This window comes from Mustela lutreola, chromosome 10 (assembly GCF_030435805.1).
Source record: "Mustela lutreola isolate mMusLut2 chromosome 10, mMusLut2.pri, whole genome shotgun sequence".
NCBI lineage: Eukaryota > Metazoa > Chordata > Mammalia > Carnivora > Mustelidae > Mustela > Mustela lutreola.
The window spans coordinates 41,994,871-42,016,868 of NC_081299.1; the positions used below are offsets into that span (position 1 = coordinate 41,994,871).

Consider the following 21,998-nt stretch of genomic DNA (forward strand, 5'->3'; position numbering starts at 1 on the left):
ATTTACTTTTTGCCGTTAAAAGTACTCTTCTGAATAGGGGTCCATAAGTCTTCATCAGACTGCCAAAGGAACCCTTGGCTAAGCAGACCTGAGTGCCAGTCCTGCCTGGACTGCTGTGTGACATTGGGTTTGTTATTTCTCAGGGGCACAATCACCCCTGCTTGGCTCACTCCAGGAACAAGTTAATTCTTGGCTGGGAAAGGGCTCTGGAAACTGTTGGCAGCTTCACAATTTTCCCAAAAGTCAGAGCAGAGTGCTTTCTACCTCCCAGCTAAACCCTGTCTCTAGGAGACCTCTCTCCTTTCCACAGGATTTCCACTCCACCCCCTTTACTTTCCATCTGATAAATAAAGAGGCCAAAGTGCACCTTCATTAGTGTACGAGATCCAGCCTCCAGTTTGCTGAGATGCATAGCTCAATAGAAAGGTTTTCTGGGGTACAATAACAATTCCCTCCAATTTTCATATCTGACCTTATAGTGACCCAGAGGACACTACCCCCTTGAAATTCTTCCTCTCTCCTTCAGACAGTGATCACTTTGCAGCCATGGTCCCTACCTTTCCCCTTTCACTGCCCTGTTCTATGATCATCTGTGTGACTCCCCCACCACCGGCGTGTTTCTCACGGGCAGACCCAGATCTGATCCCTCTCAGGGACTCCAGGGCTGAACTCAAAAGTATGGCACACATTAGCATTAGAAGCTGGCCTAGATGAAGAAAGGTAACCTGAAGCACAGAGAAGTATCAGGGAACAGGGAGAGCTAAGCTTTGAGTGCAGAGTGCCTGATGCCCGTGTTTACCCCACACAGCCAAAGCAAAGGATGGAGAAATGGGGGTGTCTTAGGCATCACAATAACTATTTCCTACTCTACCCATTCCTGTAAACAATTAGAAGAGCTAAAGATCTTGTCATCTTGAGCTAGCCCCTGCCCATCTGTCCAATGAGAGACTCAGTGGCTTTCAAACCTTTTTGACATGACTCAAAGTAAGAAATGCATTTTACATTGTGCTCTGGTCCATAATACATATGTACACACATATGTAACTGAAATAAGCATTTTATGAAAGAATACTTTGCTTTACCATCCCACAGTGCACTTTTTCTTTTCTTTTCTTTTCTTTTTTTTTAAAGATTTTATTTATTTATTTGACAGAGATCACAAGTAGGCAGAGACAGAGAGAGGAGGAAGCAGGCTCCCCGCTGAGCAGATAGCCCGATGCCGGGCTCGATCCCAGGACCCTGGGATCATGACCTGAGCCAAAGGCAGAGGCTTCAACCCACTGAGCCACCCAGGTGCCCCAGTGCACTTTTTCTATTCCATTTAATTATTGTTTTTTATTTTTATTTTATTTATTTTTTTAAGTAGGCACCATGCCCATTATGGAGCCCAGCCTGGGGCTTGAACTCACGACCCTGAGATCAATACCTGAGTTGAGCTCAAAATTCTGACACTTAACGGACTAAGCCACCCCGGTGTTATTAATGATTATTTTTTAAAACTAGCTGTGACTCATTAACTGGTTACATGTCCCACAGGTCTTTTTCAGCTCAATATCCTGTGACTAGCTGAATGGAATAACCAAAGCTCATATAAAATGGGACAACTAGGGGCACCCGAGTAGCTCAGATGGTTAAGCGTTTGCCTTCAGCTCAGGTCATGATCTCTGACTCCTGAGACAAAGCCCCACCTTGGGCTCCTGGATTAGCAGGGAGTCTGCTTCTCCCTTTGCCTCTCCCTCCTGCTCGCACTCTCTCTCAAATGAATAAATAAAATCTTTTTTAAAAACTTTTTAAAAATGCGATAACTAAAGTTCAGGAGTCTCTAGTCTTGAATCAGTGTGACTGGGCCAAGCTGTGTACCTCTCAAAGCCTGTTTCTCTAGTTTACCCTGAGAGGACAGATAGGAAATTTCTAAGGGCCATATATGGCCCTTCCAGACTGTTATCCCCCGATCCTAGTGAGAACACTGCTCTTGTCACCTGGAAGTAATTTCTGAGAGTGGAGAGGTGTGCCCGCTTTGCTTCCTGGGGAGTGGGTTTCCATTTGGGACATTATGTAGCCCTCTTGTTACATGAGTTAATGCTCAGGGAAGGAATAGACAGGCAAGGAAGCCAGAGGCTGAAGACATTTAGAACTCTACTGGAGGGAGGCCTGACCGGATCAGTTGGTGGACGGACTGTTGATCTCAAGGTTGTGGGACTTCTGGGTGTCTCAATCGGTTAAGCGTCTCCCTTCCTCTCAGGTCATGATCCCAGTGTGCTGGGGTCCAGCGCCGTCCCCCCTACCCTGCCGGGAGTCCCCTGCTCTCCCCCCACCCCCCAGCCTGTGTGCCTGCTGCTGTCTTTCTTAAATAAACAAAATCTTAAAAAAATAATAATAATAAATTCTTGGGGGCGCCGGGGTGGCTCAGTTGTTAAGCACCTGCCTTTGGCTCAGGTCATGATCCCAGGATTGAACCCCCGCATCGGGCTTCCTGCTCAGTGGGGAGTCTGCATCTCCCTCTCCCACTCCCCCCGTTTCTGTTCCCTCTCTATCTCTGTCAAATAAATAAATAAAATCTTTAAAAATAATAATAAAGTCTTTTTTAAAAAGTCCACTGGAAAAAGAGGCACAGTGAGAACCCCGGAAAGAACAAGAGCTTAGGTACTACACAGACCCAGGTTAAAATCCCACGGACTTGAGGACTGGGGAAATGACCTCTCTGGAGCTCAGCTCTCGTTTATAAAACGGGTTTGAAAATCCCTGGTCCCCTGGGCTGGTGTGGAGGTTCAGCGAAGTAGTGTACTAATCATCCATACTGACCGAAAACCGTGCGGTCGCTGCCTGGCCGCTGTGTCCAGCACTCGCCTGGACCTGCCCTGAGATGCGGGCGAGGAGCACAGCGCCCAGCATCAGGAGGCTGCTCGAGAGCAGCTGTGGAATCCACGGCGGCGGCTTCGATTCCCGCCCTGCCACCTTGGACGTGTCGCCTAGACTCTGGGAGCTCCCAGCACCCTCATGCATACACTGAGAACGCTGTGAGGCGGGCGGGGGAAGCGCAGGCACAGACCGGCGCCCAGAAGGCTCCCCCGGGGCAGCTCCCTCCTCTCGGCGCCGCGGGTCGTCCTCCCCTCCGGTCCCCCCCCCCCCCCCCGCCCCGCGCTCGCGCTCTAGCACCCGCGCTCCCCGGCGCCCTCCCGCCGCTCTCCACTCCCACCGCCCCTCCGCCCTCCTCCCTTCTCTGTCTCTCTCCTCCTCCACATCCTCTCCCGCCGCGCTCGGTCCGCGTACCTGGTGGCCCTTCTCGGTCCTCAGGGACTCTAGGTCTCCAGCCGCTGCGTCTCCGAGCCTCTCGCCGCGTCTCTCTCTGTCTCGCTGCTTCTCTCTGCTTTTCTCTCCCTCCGACTCCGTCTTTCTCTGGCTCAGTTTTGTCTCTGTCGGTTCCTCGCTTGCCCGGACGTCTGGTGGCCCGAGGTGGCGACGGGCCCGGTGCGGGGCGCGATGAGCGGCGCTTGCACAAGCTACGTGAGCGCGGAGCAGGAGGTGGTGCGCGGCTTCAGCTGCCCGCGGCCGGGGGGCGAGGCGGCCGCGGTCTTCTGCTGCGGCTTCCGCGACCACAAGTACTGCTGCGACGACCCGCACAGCTTCTTCCCCTACGAGCACAGCTACATGTGGTGGCTCAGGTACCGGCCATGGCCCTAACCCCAGCTCCAACCCCACTCCAGTCTTAGCCCCTCGCTGCACCCTCAGCCCAGCGCGTGCTAAACCCTCAGTCCTCACCCACGTGCCCACCCCAACATCAGCATCGACCGCACCTGCCCTTTAGCCCTTCCGTTCCAATACTGACCTTCGCTCTCACCCTGTCACCAAGCCAGCTCCCTCTGTAACCCCTTCCCCCATCCTGACCTGAACAGTTATTGGGATCCAAACTTGAACCTCACCCTCAACTCCACCCTGGAGAAACTTGTGTCCATCTGTACTCCCAGTGTCATCCTCTGCCACCATGAACCCAGCCCCAGATTACACACCAACCCTCTCCCTGACACAACACTCCCATCTCCCACATTCACAGGAAACCCAAACGCTACCCTAATCCAAGAGCTCACCAGAGTGCCCATCCTAATATGAGCCTGACCTTATCCCTGACTTTACTCACTCCCCAGGCAATACTGATCACCAGCCCCAACCTCCTCCAGGTCCTTCAGGGAACCTACCTCAGATCTCCTGCCCACCCTGACTCCAAACATGGTCTAGCCCTACATCCGGACCTCAGCCCCAAGTCTCACTCCTCCTGTCATGCTACACCCCAGGTCAGTCCCAGCCTAGCTGAGGCTCAACCCTTTCTTCCTCCTCATATTTAGTCATTCTTTCAGCTACCCTTTACCGAGCACTTAGCTGTGCCAGGCCAGGGGTAGATCCTGGGGATGTACTCTACTCCCTAGCTAAAGCAGAGGACCAAGGGATCAGAGCTGCATGCAACATCATAAAGTCACAGCAGAAGCCAGCTCAGCAAAGATTAACAGAAATGTAATTTGGGTGAATCCCCACCCAAAGGACCTCAATTTCCCTGCCTGTTCAGGGCGGGAAGTAGATAGGCCAGTGCTGACATTCCTGGAACCTTAAGTGTGGCGCTGAGAGGGCAGTGGGTGTCAGTCTCTATCAGTCTCCAGAGGCCTCACCCAGAAAATAGGACCTGAGCCTGAGCCTGCTCTGGGAAATAGGCATCAGTAAAAATGGAGTGGGCCATCTCAGGAGACAGTGATTTTCCTGTTCCTGGAGGTGTGTGACCAAAGGCTGCATACCCTATGGGTGGGAAAGGACATTGGCCAGAGAAACCTCTCTGAGCCTGTCTTTACAGCTATCAGATGAAGAGTATGATAAAAGATTGCCCTGATTTCTGACTAGGATCAAAGAGACAAAGAGGTGAACTTGACAACTTGACATATGCCACTGACAATTACAGATAATCGCTTTTTCTAGACCGTTCAACTATTTTCAGATAGCCAGGCTTGCCAGTCCTGCATATTCAGTTACTATCTGTAACCTGAGGAATTATATTAGCTTATTCTCTATTCAGCCACATATTCATTCATTCCTTATAGCCTTTGCTTTGTGCCAGGTACTATTGTAGGCAATAGGGACACAAAAATTAATTATTCCCTCCCCCTGAGGAGGCCCACTATCCATTTAGAGAAATATGAAATGCACCTAGAGTATAACAATGGAGTAGTTGCTGAAGACCCACTGTGTACTTAGCACTGAGCTGGTGTGAAATATGGTAGCACTGACTTCCCTTTGAGGTATAGAGACAGTGTGGAACTCTGGGGCTGATTAGAACCCCGTCAGCCCAAACTATGGCTCTGTCACTTAGTAACTATGCGAATTTGGCCAAATTACCTCTAAGGCTCTTTTTTCATCTTCAAGATGGCCATCGTACTACCTGTTTGTGGAATTGTGAAGATTAGGTGAAATAATGTGTGTGAAAGTGACTAGTACATACTGTAGACGCTCAGTAGAAGGGAGTTTCTTTCCCTGTTTCACAGGTGGAAAAGTGAAGCTTGGAGTATGAAAGCGAATCGTATAAGATCTTCTACAATGTCTTGGTGGACTGAGATTTAAACATCAGCAAGGACGAACCAAGAGTTAGATGTACTCACATGTTCACAACCCTTCTGTCCATTTTACAGATGAGAAAACTTGAAAGCAGTGAAGGTACTCTCTGGTGAGGCCCTGGTGAGAGCAAGTAGCAGAGATGGGTTGAAAACTCGGGCCTGTCTGGCCCAAGTCTGGGCTTGTCCTGTGGCACAATAGTCTAAACCTAGCCTGGCTCTCTCAGAACCCTCTCTACTCAGATCACTTGAAAGGACACCCAGTGACCCTCTGCTGTCTTCTGGGCACTGTGCTGGCCCTTGGAGACACACACCCGTCAGCACCTAGCCAAGATCCCCTCCCTCTTCTGAAAACTCCTTCCCTCTAACACCCCTGTGGTACCCTCCTGTTGCTTTGGCCCATGCATGATATGTGGAATGCTTTAGTGGCTCAGTGAGGTGGAGGGTTGAATGGGGTGACCTCTGAGTTTACATCACATGTCAGTGTGCTCCCATTCTGTGGCCTCAAGGGCAGATGCAAGGTTTGGCCTACAGGGCTGACTCTTCCTCGGCTTGGACATAACGCGGTTCATAAACATCACAGATAGTTGCAAAGTGGAGAAGAGGAATGGAGGGTCCCCAGGGCATCTAGGTAATGGGTGTACTCTAAACCCTAAAACAATGCTTCTGGAGTGCTCCTCAGAGCCCCACCATTGCAGGGCAGAGATCTTGTTTTGCTCTCAACTCCATTTGGCCTTTTTCATGAAAGTTGGTCCTTAAAAACATAAAAATCTGCAGGTAAACAACTTTTTCCGTGGATGGTGCTCCAGGAGAATTGCTGTCTCTAAAAGTGTGTCTCAGGAAGTGAAGACTCCCTGTGGAGAAGCAGCTGGTACTATCACATGTCTGGTCCACTTTCCAAACACCCTCTATTAGCAGCTCTGTTTTTTACCAGGACATGAGCCAAAAGGCAGCAGCCTTGCACAGGGCAGAACTGGTTTTCGGCCGCTGTATATACACCACCTCGTCTCACCTTCAGGGACACCTGGTGAGACAGGAGCCTTTACAAATGAAGAAAACAAGATCAAGAGATGAAGCATTTTTCAGTTTATGTATGACAGAACCCAGATTTGAACTTAGAGCTGCCTGACTCAAAAGCCTTAATGGAGAAATGTTAGACTGCCTCTCCAGTTCTTTCCTAGGGGTCACAGTGTGTTATCTTGTCTCTCAGAGTTATGGCTCTGTGAACTCCTAGAAGGCCAGCAGCTCTTCAGTTTCTCAGCCAGGGCAGGAAACTCCAACTTCACTGAGAAGTATACTCATCCCAATGTTCTTTACAAACCGGTGCCATAATACAGAACTTACCGCCTCTTGAGGCAGTCCATCTTCTGCCAAGGACAGATGTTTCCACTTGGAGCTTCCTCTGTTGTTCCCAGCTCTGGTCTTGGGGCCTGGTTCCTCAGTCCCCAGAGAGACCATCAGAGACAGCACCGGCTCCCTGACTGACTGCTAATCTGGGATATCTCCTGCCAGCTCTCTCACCCATTCCTCAAGGGACCTTACATTTAGAGGGCCCTTTCCATCCTGCTGGCCACAGATGTCCCATGTAAAGTGTGGGGTCCCTATTGCAGCATAGGCCTTCCAGATAATAGCCTTATAAACAGTGAACATATCTCAGAAGGGGAAATAATATTTCATTAAAGTACCTACAAGAACTAAAAGAGACTGCATGCTCAATATGGAACATGTGGAAAGGATAGGGGAATCACGGGAGATCTAGTGGCTTAGCTCAGATTCCCCAAAAGACTTAGAAACAAGGATTTGAGGGCAAGTAGTTTGTATGGAAAGCCATCCTAGAAAACATGGATAGAGGCTGGCAAAAGGAGGCAGGGAAGGGTAAAAGCAAACAATAGTGGGTCACCACTGAGGGTTGCTGAAGCTTATGCCTGCTGAACTCTGCCGGCCCTGTAGAAATTACACCCCAGAGTCATCCCACCTGAGGCAGGAAACTGTATTCACATACAATTGTGTCAATCATTGGGTGTATGGCGATGGGAGAAGCGAGGCACTAATTTTCCTGCACTTCTGATCTGCTCAATGTACAGACGAGACTGTTCTGGGCCCAAAGAAAGCCCTCAAGCCAAAGGATACAAATGGTGGCATTTGAAACCCTGGCCAGAATATTCTACAATTATAAGACCCCATGGGACACAGGCAGGACATCCACAGCCCGCACTATAACCAGAGACAGCCTGTTAGCATTTTGGTATATTTCTACCCAACCTTACATATGTATACTTACGTATATGTTTATGCTTATTTAAGTTGGAGTTATGCCGTATATTTAGTAATATATTCTACTCTTTTCACTTAGCATTATCTCATCAGAACTTATCCTTGATCTGTTTTAAATTTTATTTTTAAAAGATTTTTATTTATTTATTTATTTATTTATTTGAGAGAGAGAGAGCATGCACAAGCAGGGGAAGCAGCAGAAAGAGGAAAAGTAAAAAGCAGGTTTCCCACTGAGCAGGGAGCCCAATGTGGGACTTGATCCCAGGACACTGGGATCGTGACCCAAGTCAAAGGCAGATGCTTAAGCAACTGAGCCACCCAATCATCCCTATCCTTCATCTTAAATATTACTTGAAAACATGTTTTTAATGGCTCTATACTATTCCATTGCAGTGGTGTTCAATAATTTATTTAGCTATGAGAAGACAGATTTTCCAAAGCTCTAAGGTGGTTCTGCTTAGTGGAACTTAGCCATCAACTAGATGGAAATTAAGTCATCAGCTAGCTGGGACCAAAATCTGGCAGAAGCAGCTAGGGCAGGAGCCTGGGGCTGGGGTCAGGGAGAGGAGTGGCCAGAAAAGCTGGTAAAGAAGTCATAGACAGGAGAGGAACTTGGGTGGTTTGGTGGGTTAAGCCTCTGCCTTCGGCTCAGGTCATGATCTCAGGGTCCTGGGATTGAGCCTGGCATGGGGCTCTCTGCTCAACAGGGAGCCTGCTTCCCCTCTCTCTCTGCCTACTTGTGATCTCTCTTTGTCTGTCAAATAAATAATAAAACCTTTAAAAAAAAAAAAAAGCTAAAAAAAAAAAAAAGAAGAAGTCATAGACTGGAAGGGCACACAAACAAAACCTGCTGCTGACCTATCCACTATTGTTGGGAGAACCTCTCACAGTGCCTAATACACAGTAAGAATTCAGTAATATTTATGAAATGCTTACTATGTGCTAGGGCTTCTGCAAGAGGAGGACCAAGCTCATTATTTATGGTCTGATTCTTCCTTTAAGGAACACACGAGGAATATGTTGAACACCTACTATGTGTCAAGAATATTGCATATATTAGTCATCCTCACTACCACCTGTGAAGTACTGTGTGTGTGTGTGTGTTTTAGATTTTGTTTATTTACTTAACAGAGAGAGCACACACAAGCAGGGGGGGCAGCAGAGAGAGAGAGGGATAAGTAGACTCCCCACTGAGCAGGGAGCCTGATGTGGGGCTTTATCCTAAGACCCCGGGATCATGACCTGAGCTGAAGGCAGACACTTAACTGACTGAGCCACCCAGGTATCACTGTGAAATACTGTGTTTTGATCGTTTTTACTTTTCAGACAAAGAAGCTGAGGCTCAAAAGATATAATAACTTCGTCAAGACCTTAGAGTGAGTTGTTATATACCTGGGTCCTAATCCAGGCAGGTTTGGTTCCAAAGCCCTTTGTTCTTTCCTACCACACTGGGCTGTCTGACCCAATGTGAAGTGCTAAAGGCCCTGAGAGAAGTGTCCTGGGTGGATTAGCCTGGCATAGGGGGAAAAGGAGAGAGAAAGATGGCCAAGGAAAGCATTATTGAGGAGGAGACATTTGAGATGGGCCTTCAAAGAGGTAAAACTCTAACGTGGGGAGATGATGGGGAGGAATCATGTGAAACAGGAAAGACAGTGACTCCCAAATGAGCCAGGAGGTAGTCGACTGGAGACCAGGTGACCAGGGCCTCACTTGGGGCAGGGGTGACAAGATTGGAGGGTGAGGGAACAGCTGTGGGGAGGTCTTCTAATCACAGAGTCCACACTGGTGTGATGACCCACTGGAGGGTGAGTCAGAAACTACCTGGAGGCTGGAAGGACAGCTGGTTTTTAGCTAAGGCCTGCTATGTGTCTTGATTTCTAAGAATTGGCATGGTGGGGAGGGCTATTTAAGACCATCTCCAGCTCCCTGGGCAGGGTGGGCGGAAATCAAGTCAAAGAAAGTAGGGAAGGAAGGAGAAGAGAAAAAAGGGAACATGTACTGAGTCCCAACTACGTGGTGGCACTGACGCAAGTCATGTTACATACGTGGTGAGTCCTGGGCATATAGCTAACACTCTGTCTCATGCTTAGTCACAAACAGCCTACGGTAAGTAGAGACAGAACAGAAGTTGAAGCCTGCTGGTGCCTGTAACACCAACAGCGCTTCATACGTCATCATAGGTTACCTCCTAAGTCCCTTCCCGATACTCAGCTCCCTCTGGTCTTCTCTCCCCAGCATTGGTGCCCTTGTGGGCCTGTCCATAGCAGCCGTGGTTCTCCTGGCCTTCATTGTCACTGCCTGTGTGCTTTGTTACCTGTTCATCAGCTCTAAGCCCCACACGAAGTTGGACCCAGGCTTACACCTTCAGCCTCCAGGTAAGAAACAGACCTCATGATTTCCTTGTATTAAACAGACTAGCACCCTTACAAAGGGGGGATATTTATTTTTTTATTTTTTAAAGATTTTATTTATTTATTTGACAGATCACAAGTGGGTGGAGAGGCAGGCAGAGAGAGAGGAGGAAGCAGGCTCCCCACTGAGCAGAGAGCCCAATGTGGGGCTCGATCCCAGGACCCTGGGATCATGACCTGAGCCAAAGGCAGAGGCTTTAACCCACTGAGCCACCCAGGCGCCCCCCAGGGGGGATATTTAGATGATGTTTGGAACCTTTGCCTCACAAGAGTTTCCTAGAATGTGAAGCAGTAGCACATTTTTTAAGAGGTTCGCAATCTGAACATTTACATCCCAAACTCCTCATGTGCTCAATGCTTAGCAGAATAACTTGATAGAGTCAACTCAGTGTTTATCAAAATAACTTGATATAGTCAGCTTAATGTGTTCAATGTTTATCAGAATAACTTGATATAGTCAGCGTTGTATTTGTCACACAAAGATTAATCCATTTGTGGATTTTCTCAGACACTGCTTTAAAATTCTAGCCTTAGGGAATAAAAACTGATTTTAATATTATCCCAAACAAAATAGAATTAATAAGCAAAACTTGCTGTTCTCCACACTTGGTTTGTTCAGAAATTAAATACAGGGTTTTTTTTGTTTTTTGATAATCTGAGTTGCTGGACTACTCCTTCCTTCATTATTGGTGTAGGCCCTCTAGAACCTCAAAGGACCCCCCTGCCAAAAGTGTTGCTTTTTCATAAGTCTTTATTGCACACACTTTTACAACTTCTGCGAGGTACTATGAAAGATACAAGTGCCTATTGACAAATGATCTTTCTGTGTAGTTTGGTAGACAACACTCAAAATGAGTATTATCATCTCTATTTTACAGATGAGAAAATCAAGGCTAAAACAGATTAGATGACTTACTCAAAGTGTCACAGCTAATAAACAGTAAGGCTAAAATTCAGCCCATGTTTTTCTACCTTGAATCGTGCTCTTTCTTCTGCCTACCACACTGGGTCTGTGCAGATATGAAATTAAGTACAAAATTGTTTAATACCAAATATAAGGATAATTTCAAAAAGGAGAGTAGATTTGAATGAGTGCTGAATTAGCAAAGGAGTTGGTTGGGTAAAAGGAGAAAAGGCATTCCAGGATAGAATAAATAATCGGTAAAAAATATATGGGCCATTCTGAAGTCACTATGCAGTGACTGGGTCATTCATCCTGGGGCACCATATGAAAGAATACCAGGCAGGAATTTAAGCTAAGCAGAAGCAGAGCGGTGGCAATGATCAGGGCAGTAGAAAGGCGGGTAGTAGCTAAATTTCAGAGAATGACAGAGAGGGCCCTTTTTGTCATAAAAGATTAGTTTTCCAGCTTGACATCAACTTGTGCAACAAGTAGCAGCATGAAGAACCCTTCTCAGATTCCAGTGACAATAAATAATCCTCCTGTTGCTGAGCATTGAAAAGCAGGAGGAATGGCTTTTGAAGGTAAGAGGATTCTTCCGGCTCGCCTTGTAGTCAGAAACCTGGGAGGCTGGCAAGGAAACAGGAAGAAAGCCCGAGTATAGATCCAGACAGCCCAGGGAGACCAGAGACAGCCCAGGCTTCAACTTTTATAGAGAAAAATCATAGAAGTTAATGAAAGGCATCAAAGAACCTATCTCATGAGATACAGCATGTATGTGGACAGATGGCTCGATGTCACAAACCTGCCACTTCCAAATTAATCTATAAATAAAATTCCCAAGAAAATGTTTCATGGAATTTGTCACATTGGTTCTAAAATGTATCTAGAAGATTAAAAGTGCAAAACAATTTTGAAAAAGAAAAAGAGGAGGGACTTACCCTATCAGGTAAGAGACATTTTTAAAAGTTTGAAAAATTGTCCACTTGATTTTGGCACAGCAGTTGACAGAATTGGGCAATGCTGTGGTCCTTAACGGGGAGCACGTTGCCACCCAACACCCCCAGGGACATTTGGCGATGTCTGGACACGTTTTTGGTTGTCGCAACTGGGGAAGGTATCTCTTGGTAGAGGTCAGGGATACTGTTAAACCTGCTACAATACAGAGAACAATGCTCCACAACAATGAATTATCCAACCCAAAATGTAAATAGTGTCAACCTGAAAAACCCTAGAATAAAAAGAGAGTCTAGAAACAGATTAATTAAAATGTAGAAATTTGAATAAAACATTTAACTTTTTTAAATAAAGGGAAAATTGGCAAATTTACCTTCATCAAAAACAAATAATCATGAAATAAAAATAAGACAGGGGCGCCTGGATAGCTCAGTCAAGTAAGCATCCAACTCTTTTTTTTTTTTTTTTGCTTTTGATTTTATTTATTTATTTATTTATTTTCTGCATAACAGTATTCATTATTTTTTCACTACACCCTGTGCTCCATGCAATCCGTGCCCTCTATAATACCCACCACCTGGTACCCCGACCTCCCACCCACCCGTCAATTCAAACACCTCAGATTGTTTTTTAGAGTCCATAGTCTCTCATGGTTCACCTCCCCTTCCAACTTCCCCCAACTCCCTTCTCGTCTCTAACTCCCCATGTCCTCCATGCTATTTGTTATGCTCCACAAATAAGTGAAACCATATGATAATTGATTCTCTCTGCTTGACTGATTTCACTCAGCATAATCTCTTCCAGTCCCGTCCATGTTGCTACAAAAGTTGGGTATTCATCCTTTCTGATGGAGGCATAATACTCCATAGTGTATATGGGCCACATCTTTCTTATCCATTCGTCCGTTGAAGGGCATCTTGGTTCTTTCCACAGTTTAGCAACCGTGACCATTGGTGCTATAAACATTGGGGTACAGATGACCCTTCTTTTCACTACATCTGTATTTTGGGGGTAAATACCCAGGAGTGCAATGGCAGGATCATAGGGAAGTTCTATTTTTAATTTCTTGAGGAATCTCCACACTGTTCTCCAAAGAGGCTGCACCAACTTGCATTCCCACCAACAGTATAAGAGGGTTCCCCTTTCTCCACATCCCCTCCAACACATGTTGTTTCCTGTCTTGTTAATTTTGGCCATTCTAACTGGTGTAAGGTGATATCTCAATGTGGTTTTAATTTGAATCTCCCTGATGGCTAGTGATGATGAACCTTTTTTCATGTGTCTGATAGCCATTTGTATGTCTTCATTGGAGAAGTGTCTATTCATATCTTCTGCCCATTTTTTGATATGCTTGTCTGTTTTGTGTGTGTTGAGTTTGAGGAGTTCATTACAGATCCTGAATATCAACCTTTTGTCTGTACTGTCATTTGCAAATATCTTCTCCCATTCCATGGGTTGCCTCTTTGTTTTTTTGACTGTTTCCCTTGCTGTGCAGAAGCTTTTGATTTTGATGAAGTCCCAAAAGTTTATTTTCGCTTTTGTTCCCTTTGCCTTTGGAGACATATCTTGAAAGAAGTTGCTGTGACTAATATCAAAGAGATTACTGCCTATGCTCTCCTCTAGGATTCTGATGGATTCCTGTCTCAGGTTGAGGTCTTTTACCTATTTTGAGTTTATCTTTGTGTACGGTGTAAGAGAATGGTCGAATTTCATTCTTCTACATATAGCTGCCCAGTTTTCCCAGCACCATTTATTGAAGAGACTGTCCTTTTTCCACTGTGTATTTTTTCCTGCTTTGTCAAAGATTATTTGCCCATAGAGTTGAGGGTCCATATCTGGGCTCTCTACTCTGTTCCACTGGTCTATGTGTCTGTTTTTATAAGCATCCAACTCTTGATTTTTGGTTCAGGTCATGATCTCAGGGTCATGGGATGAGCCTCAGAGGGCCCAGCGCTCAGCACAGAGCCTACTTAAGATTCTCTCTCTCCTTCTGCCCCTCCCTACGCACTTATTCTCTCTCTCTCCCCTGCTCTCTCAAAAAAAAAAAAAAAAAATTACAAAGACACCATACATAACATTACAAAACAAGTGATGGACTACAAAGATTTTATAAACATAAAGATAAATACATACATATAGACAATCCTCATTCACAGAGTTGATCTTTGCAAATTCGTTTACTTGCTAAAATTTAACTGTAACCTCCAAATCAATAACTGCAGTGCTTTTGAGGTCATTTGTGGTGTGGACATGTGCAGAGCAGCAAAAAATTTGAGTTGCCCTATCACACACATTGCCAGCTGATGTTAAACAAGTCTATACTCTGCCTTCTTGTTTTCAGTTCTCCTACTGTAAACAAGGGTCTATTTATGTTTTTTGCATTTTTGTGATTCTTGTTAACTTCACTGTTTAAAGTGGCCCCCAACTGTAGTGCTGATGTATTCTCTACTACTCCTAAGCGTAAGAAGGCTGTGGTGCGCCCTGTGCAGAAAATACATGGGTTAGATAAACTTGGTTCAGGCAGGAATTATAGTGCTGTTGGTCATGAGTTCAATGTTAATAAATTAATAATATATATTAAATAATGTGTCTTCAAACAAAACAAATTTATGCATTGGACAGTTGACAAAACTGCTGTGACCAAAGACCCACAGGAACTTAACCCTGTATTTTCCATAGGAGCAATGATTCAGCATTTGTTAATTCAGTGTTTGTGGTGACTTTATAGACTACAACTACTGTGAATAATGAAATACAACTATATATAAAATAGAGATGAGACTGACATCCAGAATATATAGGCACATCTTTAAACAAATGAGGAAAATGTAATGTACATAGAAAGGAACACAAATGCTCAATACACAGGAAAAGATGCTGCTCAACCCTACTAATAATAAGAATGCAGGGCACCTGGGTGGCTCAATTGGTTAAGTGTCCAACTCTTGATTTCTGTTCAGGTCTTGCATGATCTCGGGGTTGTGAGATTAAGCCTTCTTTTAGGCTCTGTGCCAGGTGTGGAGCCTGCTTAAGATTCTCTCCTCTTTAAAAAAAAAAAAAGAAGATTATCTCTTCCTTTGGCTCCTTAACCCCAATTAAGAAAGAAAGAAGAATGCAATTTAAGAATAATGTAATTTTAAAAATTTTTTTAAAGATATATTTATTTTAGAGAGAGAGAGGAAGATTTATTTATTTGGGAGAGATTGAGAGAGACAGAGTATGTGCACAGATGGGGAGGGACAGAGAGAGAGGGAGAGAGACAATCCTCTAGCAGAGTCCCTACTGGGTGCTGAGGGCACTCAGCTGGCTGCATCTCACAACCCTGAGACCGTGACCTGAGCCAACAGCAAGAGTTGGATGCTTAACCGACAGAGCCACCCAGGCACCTCAATTATATAACTTTTTTAACCAATTATATTGGCGGGGTGCCTGGCTGGCTCAGTCAGAGGAGCATGCAACTCTTGATCTTGGGGTCAAGAGTTCAAGTCCCACATTGGGGTAGAGATTACTAAAATAAATAAATAAATAAACTTTATTTGTTTATTTATTTTTAAGATTTTATTTATTTATTTGACAGAGAGAGAGAGAGAGAGAGACACAGTGAAAGAGGGAACATAAGCGGGGGACCGGGGGAGAGGGAGAAGCAGGCTTCCTGCTGAGCAGGGAGCCTGATGCAGGGCTCCATCCCAGGACTGGGATCAAGACCTGAGCTGAAGGCAGATGCTTAATGACTGAGCCACCCTGGCGCCCCAATAAATAAACTTAAAAAAAAATTACATTGGCAAAAGTCCCAAAATTGGTCATATTAATAGAGAGAAATTTGACTGTTAGGAATTAATACTGTCATAAGCTACTGGTAAGAGTATAAATTGGTATGACCACTTTGTGGACCAACTTGGCAGTATCTATTTAAACTAAAAGTATCTATACCCTAGACTCCATAATTCCACTTCTAATTATCTGCCTTAGAGAAATAGTTGCACTAGGAGAGGTCTCGTACAGACAGATCCATGATAGCTTGTCGTATAAGAAACAAACTAAATGTCCCTCAGGAGAGGAATAATGAAATATGATACCACAGTTAAAAGGAATGAACTAATTCTAAACAGACTATCTCATTTGCTCTTCACAGTAACTGGGTGGAGTATAGATCTTATTTCTATGCATTTCACAAGTGAGGATTTTACAGACAGGGACCCAAAGTCACCTAGTGACACTAGCGAGTGACAGAGTCATGTCAGCCTCCCCCCTCCTTTGTCTCCTTATCCCTATGCTGCGAAAGGAAAGTCCTCACTATGTACGAGACACTGAAACTTTACATGCACTATCTCATCTCATTTTCCCAACTATCCCTGTGTGGGAGATATTATTGCCCCCCATTTCACAGATGTAAATTCCAGGTGTCAGGGAGGTTAGATGACTTGCCCAAGGGTTTACAGCTTGTAAATCATGGAACTGGAATTCTAATACATGTGTTTTCGTGTCTCCAAAGTCCTATTCTTTCTCCGTCACCAGGTGAGTTCTGTGGGGTGCTCCTGCTTGTGTCCTCCTTCCCTCCCCCTCCCCATTTTATCCCCTCAAGCCTTTCTGACTCAAAGCAAATACAGTTCATGCCTTGACCCTGTGAATGAAAACCACCCTCCTATTTTTCATTGATCAGCCACCAGCTGGATAATTCAGTTTCCAGGGTTTGAGACAGCTTGTATTCTTGCTCTTGCTTCTTATTTTTAAGATGGAAAATGCATTTCCTGACCTTTTACTAAGTGATAGCTTTCATCTCTCTCTACCTTTTGCCCAAACTCAGCTTAGTTCCTCCCATTCATGAAGTGCTGTGCTCTCCTTCCTCTGAACTCCCAGCATCCACCAGGAGCCTCCTGTTCCCCTGCATCTAAGACAGCTTACAGGCCCACTATCTTACATTCAGCAGAGTTTTATCTTTACAAAAGTGTCTCATTTCTGTCTCCCTCTCAGTAGGACATATGCAGAGATCATTAGCCCCATCACACAGCAAAGGAAATGAAGGGTTAGCCAAGGGAAGTGAATTAGCCAAGTCACAGAGCTACTGAGCCTGTGTTGCTGAGGAGTCAACCCTGATCTCCCAGATTCTAAAGCCTACAATCATTGCACTGTATCCCGGGGCCATGATACCTGACTGTGGGAACAAGGGTAGTGTGGGAAGTACCTTAACAAGGGCAGAGTGGAAATGGACCAGAGTTTCTGAAAATAGGCTCCTCCTGCTGCCCAGGCATTCTGTAACGTCCCATCACTCCCACCGCAGCCCCACCCCCCAAACGGAAGATGCACAGAGACCATAACTTTCGTACTCTGGCACTCTGGTACCTTGTGAGGAACTAACTTGATCAGAAGGATGACTGAGTTCCTACCGTTGTGCTGGGCGCTATGCTTTTTATACCTTATCCCTTTTAAACTACTCTGTCAAGTGGTGATTATCAACTCTATTTTGCAGACGAGGTGAATGAGGTTAAGTGTAGAGGTGATATTCCAACCTAGACACATTTAATAAGAAACAAAAAAACTGGGGGGGGATTGATAGACAAGAGTTCAGTTCTCCCTCTAAAAGGTGTTGGTGGGAGATCCCTAATCAGCCCTTCTCACCAGCCATCACCTTGCTGTTTTCATTAAGTTAAACATACACTTACTCTACGTATTAGATACCTATGGCTACTGTAACAAATTTCCACAAACTTGGTGGCTTAACATAACAGAAATGCATTATCTCACATTTCCAGGGGCTAGAAATACAAAATCCGTCTCACTGGGTTGAAATCAAAGGCTTCAGGGGAGAATAAGTTCCTCGCCTTGTTCAGTTTCTGATGACTGCCAGCATCCCTCTGCCTGGAGCTGTATCACTGCAATCCCTGCATGTGTCTTTACATCACTGTTTGTGGGTCCATCTCTGTCTGCCTTTCTCTTATAGAGGCAGTTTTGATGACATTTAGTATCCACCCAGGTAATTCAGGATAAGCTCCTTATCTCAGAATCCTTAATTTGAGGCATCTGGGTTGCTCAGTTGGTTAAGAGTCTGCCTTTGGCTCAGGTCATGGTCTCAGGGTCCTGTTTCAAGCCCTGCATTGGGCTCCCTGCTCAGTGGGTATCCTGCTTCTCCCTCTCTCTCTGTAGCTCCCCTGGCTTGTGCTCTCCCCCAACTCTCTGTCAAATAGGTAAACAATCTTTAAGGGGGGGAAAAAAAACACTGTAATTTAATCACATCTGTCAAATTTTACCATATAAAGTAACATTCACAGGTTCCAGAGATTAGGACCTAATATCCGGGGGTTACCATTCAGCCCACTTGTAATCAGCAATTACACTCCTACATATTTATCCTAGAGACATGAAAATGTACATCTGCACAAAACCCAAACCTGAATGTTCATAGCAGCTTTATTTGCAGTTGACAAAAACTGGAAACAACCCAAAAGTCCTTCAATGAGCAGATGGTAAAACCATGCAATGGAATATATGCAACCATAAAAAGGAATGCACTACTGATACACGCACAACTTAAGTGGATTTCAAGGATGTTATAAAGAGTAAAAAAAGCCAATCTTAAAAGGTTGTATACCACATAGTTCCATTTATATCACACTTCTGGTATGAAGTGATAGTAATAGATAGTAATAGTAATTATAGTGATAGATAATGGGTTAGTGGTTACCAGGAGTTAGATTTATTTTTTTTTAAAGATTGTTTTTATTTATTTTATACAGAGTGAGAGAGAGAATGACAGAAGGTCAGAGGGAGAAGCAGACTCCTCATGGAGCTGGGAGCCTGATGCGGGACTTGATCCCAGGATTCCGGGATCATGACCTGAGCCGAAGGCAGTTGCTTAACCAACTGAGCCACCCAGGAGTCCCCAGGAGTTAGATTTAGAAGGAAGGTTCGAGTATAAAGAGGAAGCATGAGGAAGTTTCTCTGTGGTGTTGGAAAAGTTTATCCTGATGGTGACGTGATTATATGTCTATATATGTGATCAACTTTGATAGTACACCACAAAAAGAGTACATATAAAAACTGGTAGAAATTAAAAAAAAAAACTGGTAGAAATTGAACAAGATTTGTAGTTTAGTTAATCATATTGTATCAATATCAGTCTCCTAGTTTTGAAGTTGTTCTGTGATATTTAAGATGTTATCATTGGCGAAAGCTAGGTGAAGGGCAAGTGTACTGTTTTGTTTTGTTTTGTTTAACTTCTTACGAGTCTTTAATTCTTTAAGAATAGAAAGTTCAAAACAAAACAAACAACAAAAAAGGAAATTTATTGGCTCTCTAGGTGAGAAGTCTAAAAGTAAGGTGCGCTTTATGCATGGTTGAGCTAGAATTTCACTATGTTGTCAGGCTTGTGGCTCCATCCTCTAAGATTCTTTCAACTCTACCCTCTATTTTGAGTTGGCTTACTCCTCAGGCTGACTTTTCTTATGGTAGAAAGTTGGCTACCAACAGTCCCTGGGGCCACCAGCTTTTTGTTTCCCTCTAGCCAGGAGAAGAAAGAGGGAACTATGTCTTCCTTCAAAGGTGTAGGGAGCTGAGCTCTACTCTGATTGGACGATTCAGGTCACGTGTCCACCCCTAAACCAATCATTATCCTCAGGGAGATGCTATGCACCCATTACTGAGCCATGTGGCAAAGGAATGGGATTATCTGATTGGCTCAGATCAACCAGGCCCCACACCTAGAGTTGGGATGGGACCAATACCACCCAAATATAATTGCTATTACCAGATGGGAAGAGGTGGAGTGAATGTTAGGTAGCCAACTCCAATGTCCAATATAACTTCCTTCTTAAAATTCACTCTTCCCCTAATTTCTTTCTTTCTTTCTTTTTTTTTAAAGAATTTATCTATTTATTTGACAGAGAGAGATCACAAGTAGGCAGAGAGGCAGGCAGAGAGAGAGAGGAGGAAGCAGGCTCCCCGCTGAGCAGAGAGCCCGATGTGGGACTCGATCCCAGGACCCCGGGATCACGACCGGAGCCGAAGGCAGTGGCCCAACCCACTGAGCCACCCAGGCGCCCTCTTCCCCTAATTTCAAAGTTCTCATTCTTCCTGGGTATCCCCCCCACCCCCATCAATGGAGTTTTCTAGACAGGGACGGTAAAAAATGTCATTCCGGGCAGAAGAAACAGCATAAGCAAAAAATCAGCGATGTAAAGGAATGGAGCTATTTAGGGTACAATGAAAACCTTGGTGTCACAAACACAGAGTTCTTAAGAGTGATACTAATGAAGCCAAAGAGAAATGATAGGCCCAGTATGTGAAGAGCCTTGAATGTCACCCCAAGGATAACAGGTAATGAGAAGACATTGAAGGCTTTGAGAAAGAACAGTACATGGACTCACTTGACTTTAGAGAGTTCTCTCTGGGTACAAAGTGGAGGGTAGACTGAAGGAGACCCAACTAGAGGCTGTTCCAGTGGTCTGGGAGGAAGGAGATGAAAAGCTTGATTGAGGGTGGTGGCCATGAAGATGTAGAGAAATGGGTGAATATGGAAGATGGTAATTGGTGAAATCAGAGGGACTTGGTGACTCACATTTCTGGCTTGAACAGTTGATATGCTTTTTTTTTTGTTTTTTAAGATTTTATTTTAAAGTAATTTCTATATCCAACATGGGGCTTGAACCCACAACCCTAGATCAAGAGTGTCATGCTCCAGCAGCTGAGCCAGCCAGGTATACCTGAACTTGATACACATTTTATCCAAAAAGGCAAGAATGCTCAATTATGTCAAATGCTCCTGACAAGTCAAGGGAGATAAGGATTTGTAAGTGACTGTGGGATTTAGTGGCAAAACATTTTGAGGTATGTTGGGAGCAGAAACCAAATAAATTTTGGCAGAATAAGTAATGAATGGGAAGTGGGGAATACTAATGTCAAGTGAGCCTCCTTTCAAGCTTGTATACAAGAGGAGGAGAGGATAAATCAGCAGCGTGTCATGGAATCTATTCTTAAAGAAGAGAATAATGTATGTTTTAAATTTTTCCAACACATCTCTGCATGCTAGCTGTGTAGTCAGCCTGTATCCTCATCTATAAAATGAGTTTTTAATAGTACCTACCTCATGGGTTTATGGTCAAGGTCAAGTCTTCATTTTTTCCTAACAATTGTTTATTGTCTTTCTCCCCCACTAGACTTTAAGTTCATTAGAAACACTGACAGCTCCTAATTAATGATGTAGTATGTTGTTAATAAGTATTTGTTAAGCGAATGATGCATATAAGACTGAGCGCAGTCCTGCCCAAGTTGAGCACTCAGGAAAGTTGACCAGGGCGAGTTTGACCGTGGGGGGAATAAGGTCTGTAAGAGGAACGCCTTCTGCTTGCTCTTTTCCAGACCCCAAGGAAGAAGCGCCCCCTGGCTGCCAAGGTGGAAACGCAGGCAATTCAATGGAGGTGCCAGGAGTGAGCTTTCTCCGACAGAATCACCCCTTCCTGAACCCACGACTAGACTACAATGAAGAGCAGGCCGTGGACCCCAAACGCTGCTCCAGCACTGCTTCATGGCCACAGTGACTGCCAGTGACATCCCAGACAGCCCTCAGGAGGCCCCTGTCCCAAGTCTAGACCCATGTGGACCAATGCCATAAACATCCAATAAATGTCTCTACACCAACCTTTTCTGGAGCCTCTTTTCCATGAAAGGTAGGGTTAGGGATGACCAAAGGGACTTGGGAGACTGGTGGGATAAATGAGGGCTTTTCCCAGCAACCCCACCCAGGCCCTGCTTTGGACCCAGTTATACTGCTCTGCCTCACCTCCTGTAGGTCAGAGAGAGTTGACATGAGCCCTGGGGAAATGGTCAGTAACAACTCCACGTGGTCAGGGGGAAGCCTGGGGCTATGGAGGCTCC

The 21,998-nt window shown here is 45.0% G+C and overlaps 2 protein-coding genes across 2 annotated transcripts in view; both read left to right on the forward strand.

The window, feature by feature from the left end:
• GPX7 (glutathione peroxidase 7) overlaps positions 1 to 10,237 on the forward strand; it is a 27,850-nt gene extending 17,613 nt beyond the window's left edge. Inside the window, exon 3 of the mRNA XM_059136768.1 lies at positions 10,098 to 10,237. Within this exon, the coding sequence (XP_058992751.1) occupies positions 10,098 to 10,126 (29 nt within the window). The 3' untranslated portion in view covers positions 10,127 to 10,237. The remainder of the gene's footprint in view (positions 1 to 10,097) is intronic.
• On the forward strand, positions 3,011 to 21,761 carry SHISAL2A (shisa like 2A). Its single transcript, XM_059136769.1, has 3 exons — positions 3,011 to 3,662; positions 10,098 to 10,237; positions 21,483 to 21,761. The coding sequence occupies exons 1-3, from the start codon at positions 3,481 to 3,483 to the stop codon at positions 21,659 to 21,661; spliced, it is 501 nt and encodes a 166-aa protein (XP_058992752.1). The 5' UTR covers positions 3,011 to 3,480; the 3' UTR covers positions 21,662 to 21,761.
• Positions 21,762 to 21,998: the final 237 nt, after the last annotated feature.

Coding starts and splice junctions, on each gene's coding strand:
- SHISAL2A (XM_059136769.1), top strand. CDS start 3,481: ATGAGCGGCGCTTGCACAAGCTACGTGAGCGCGGAGCAGGAGGTGGTG. Junction 3,663..10,097: donor AGCTACATGTGGTGGCTCAG/GTACCGGCCATG, acceptor TTCTCTCCCCAG/CATTGGTGCCCTTGTGGGCC. Junction 10,238..21,482: donor CTTACACCTTCAGCCTCCAG/GTAAGAAACAGA, acceptor GCTCTTTTCCAG/ACCCCAAGGAAGAAGCGCCC.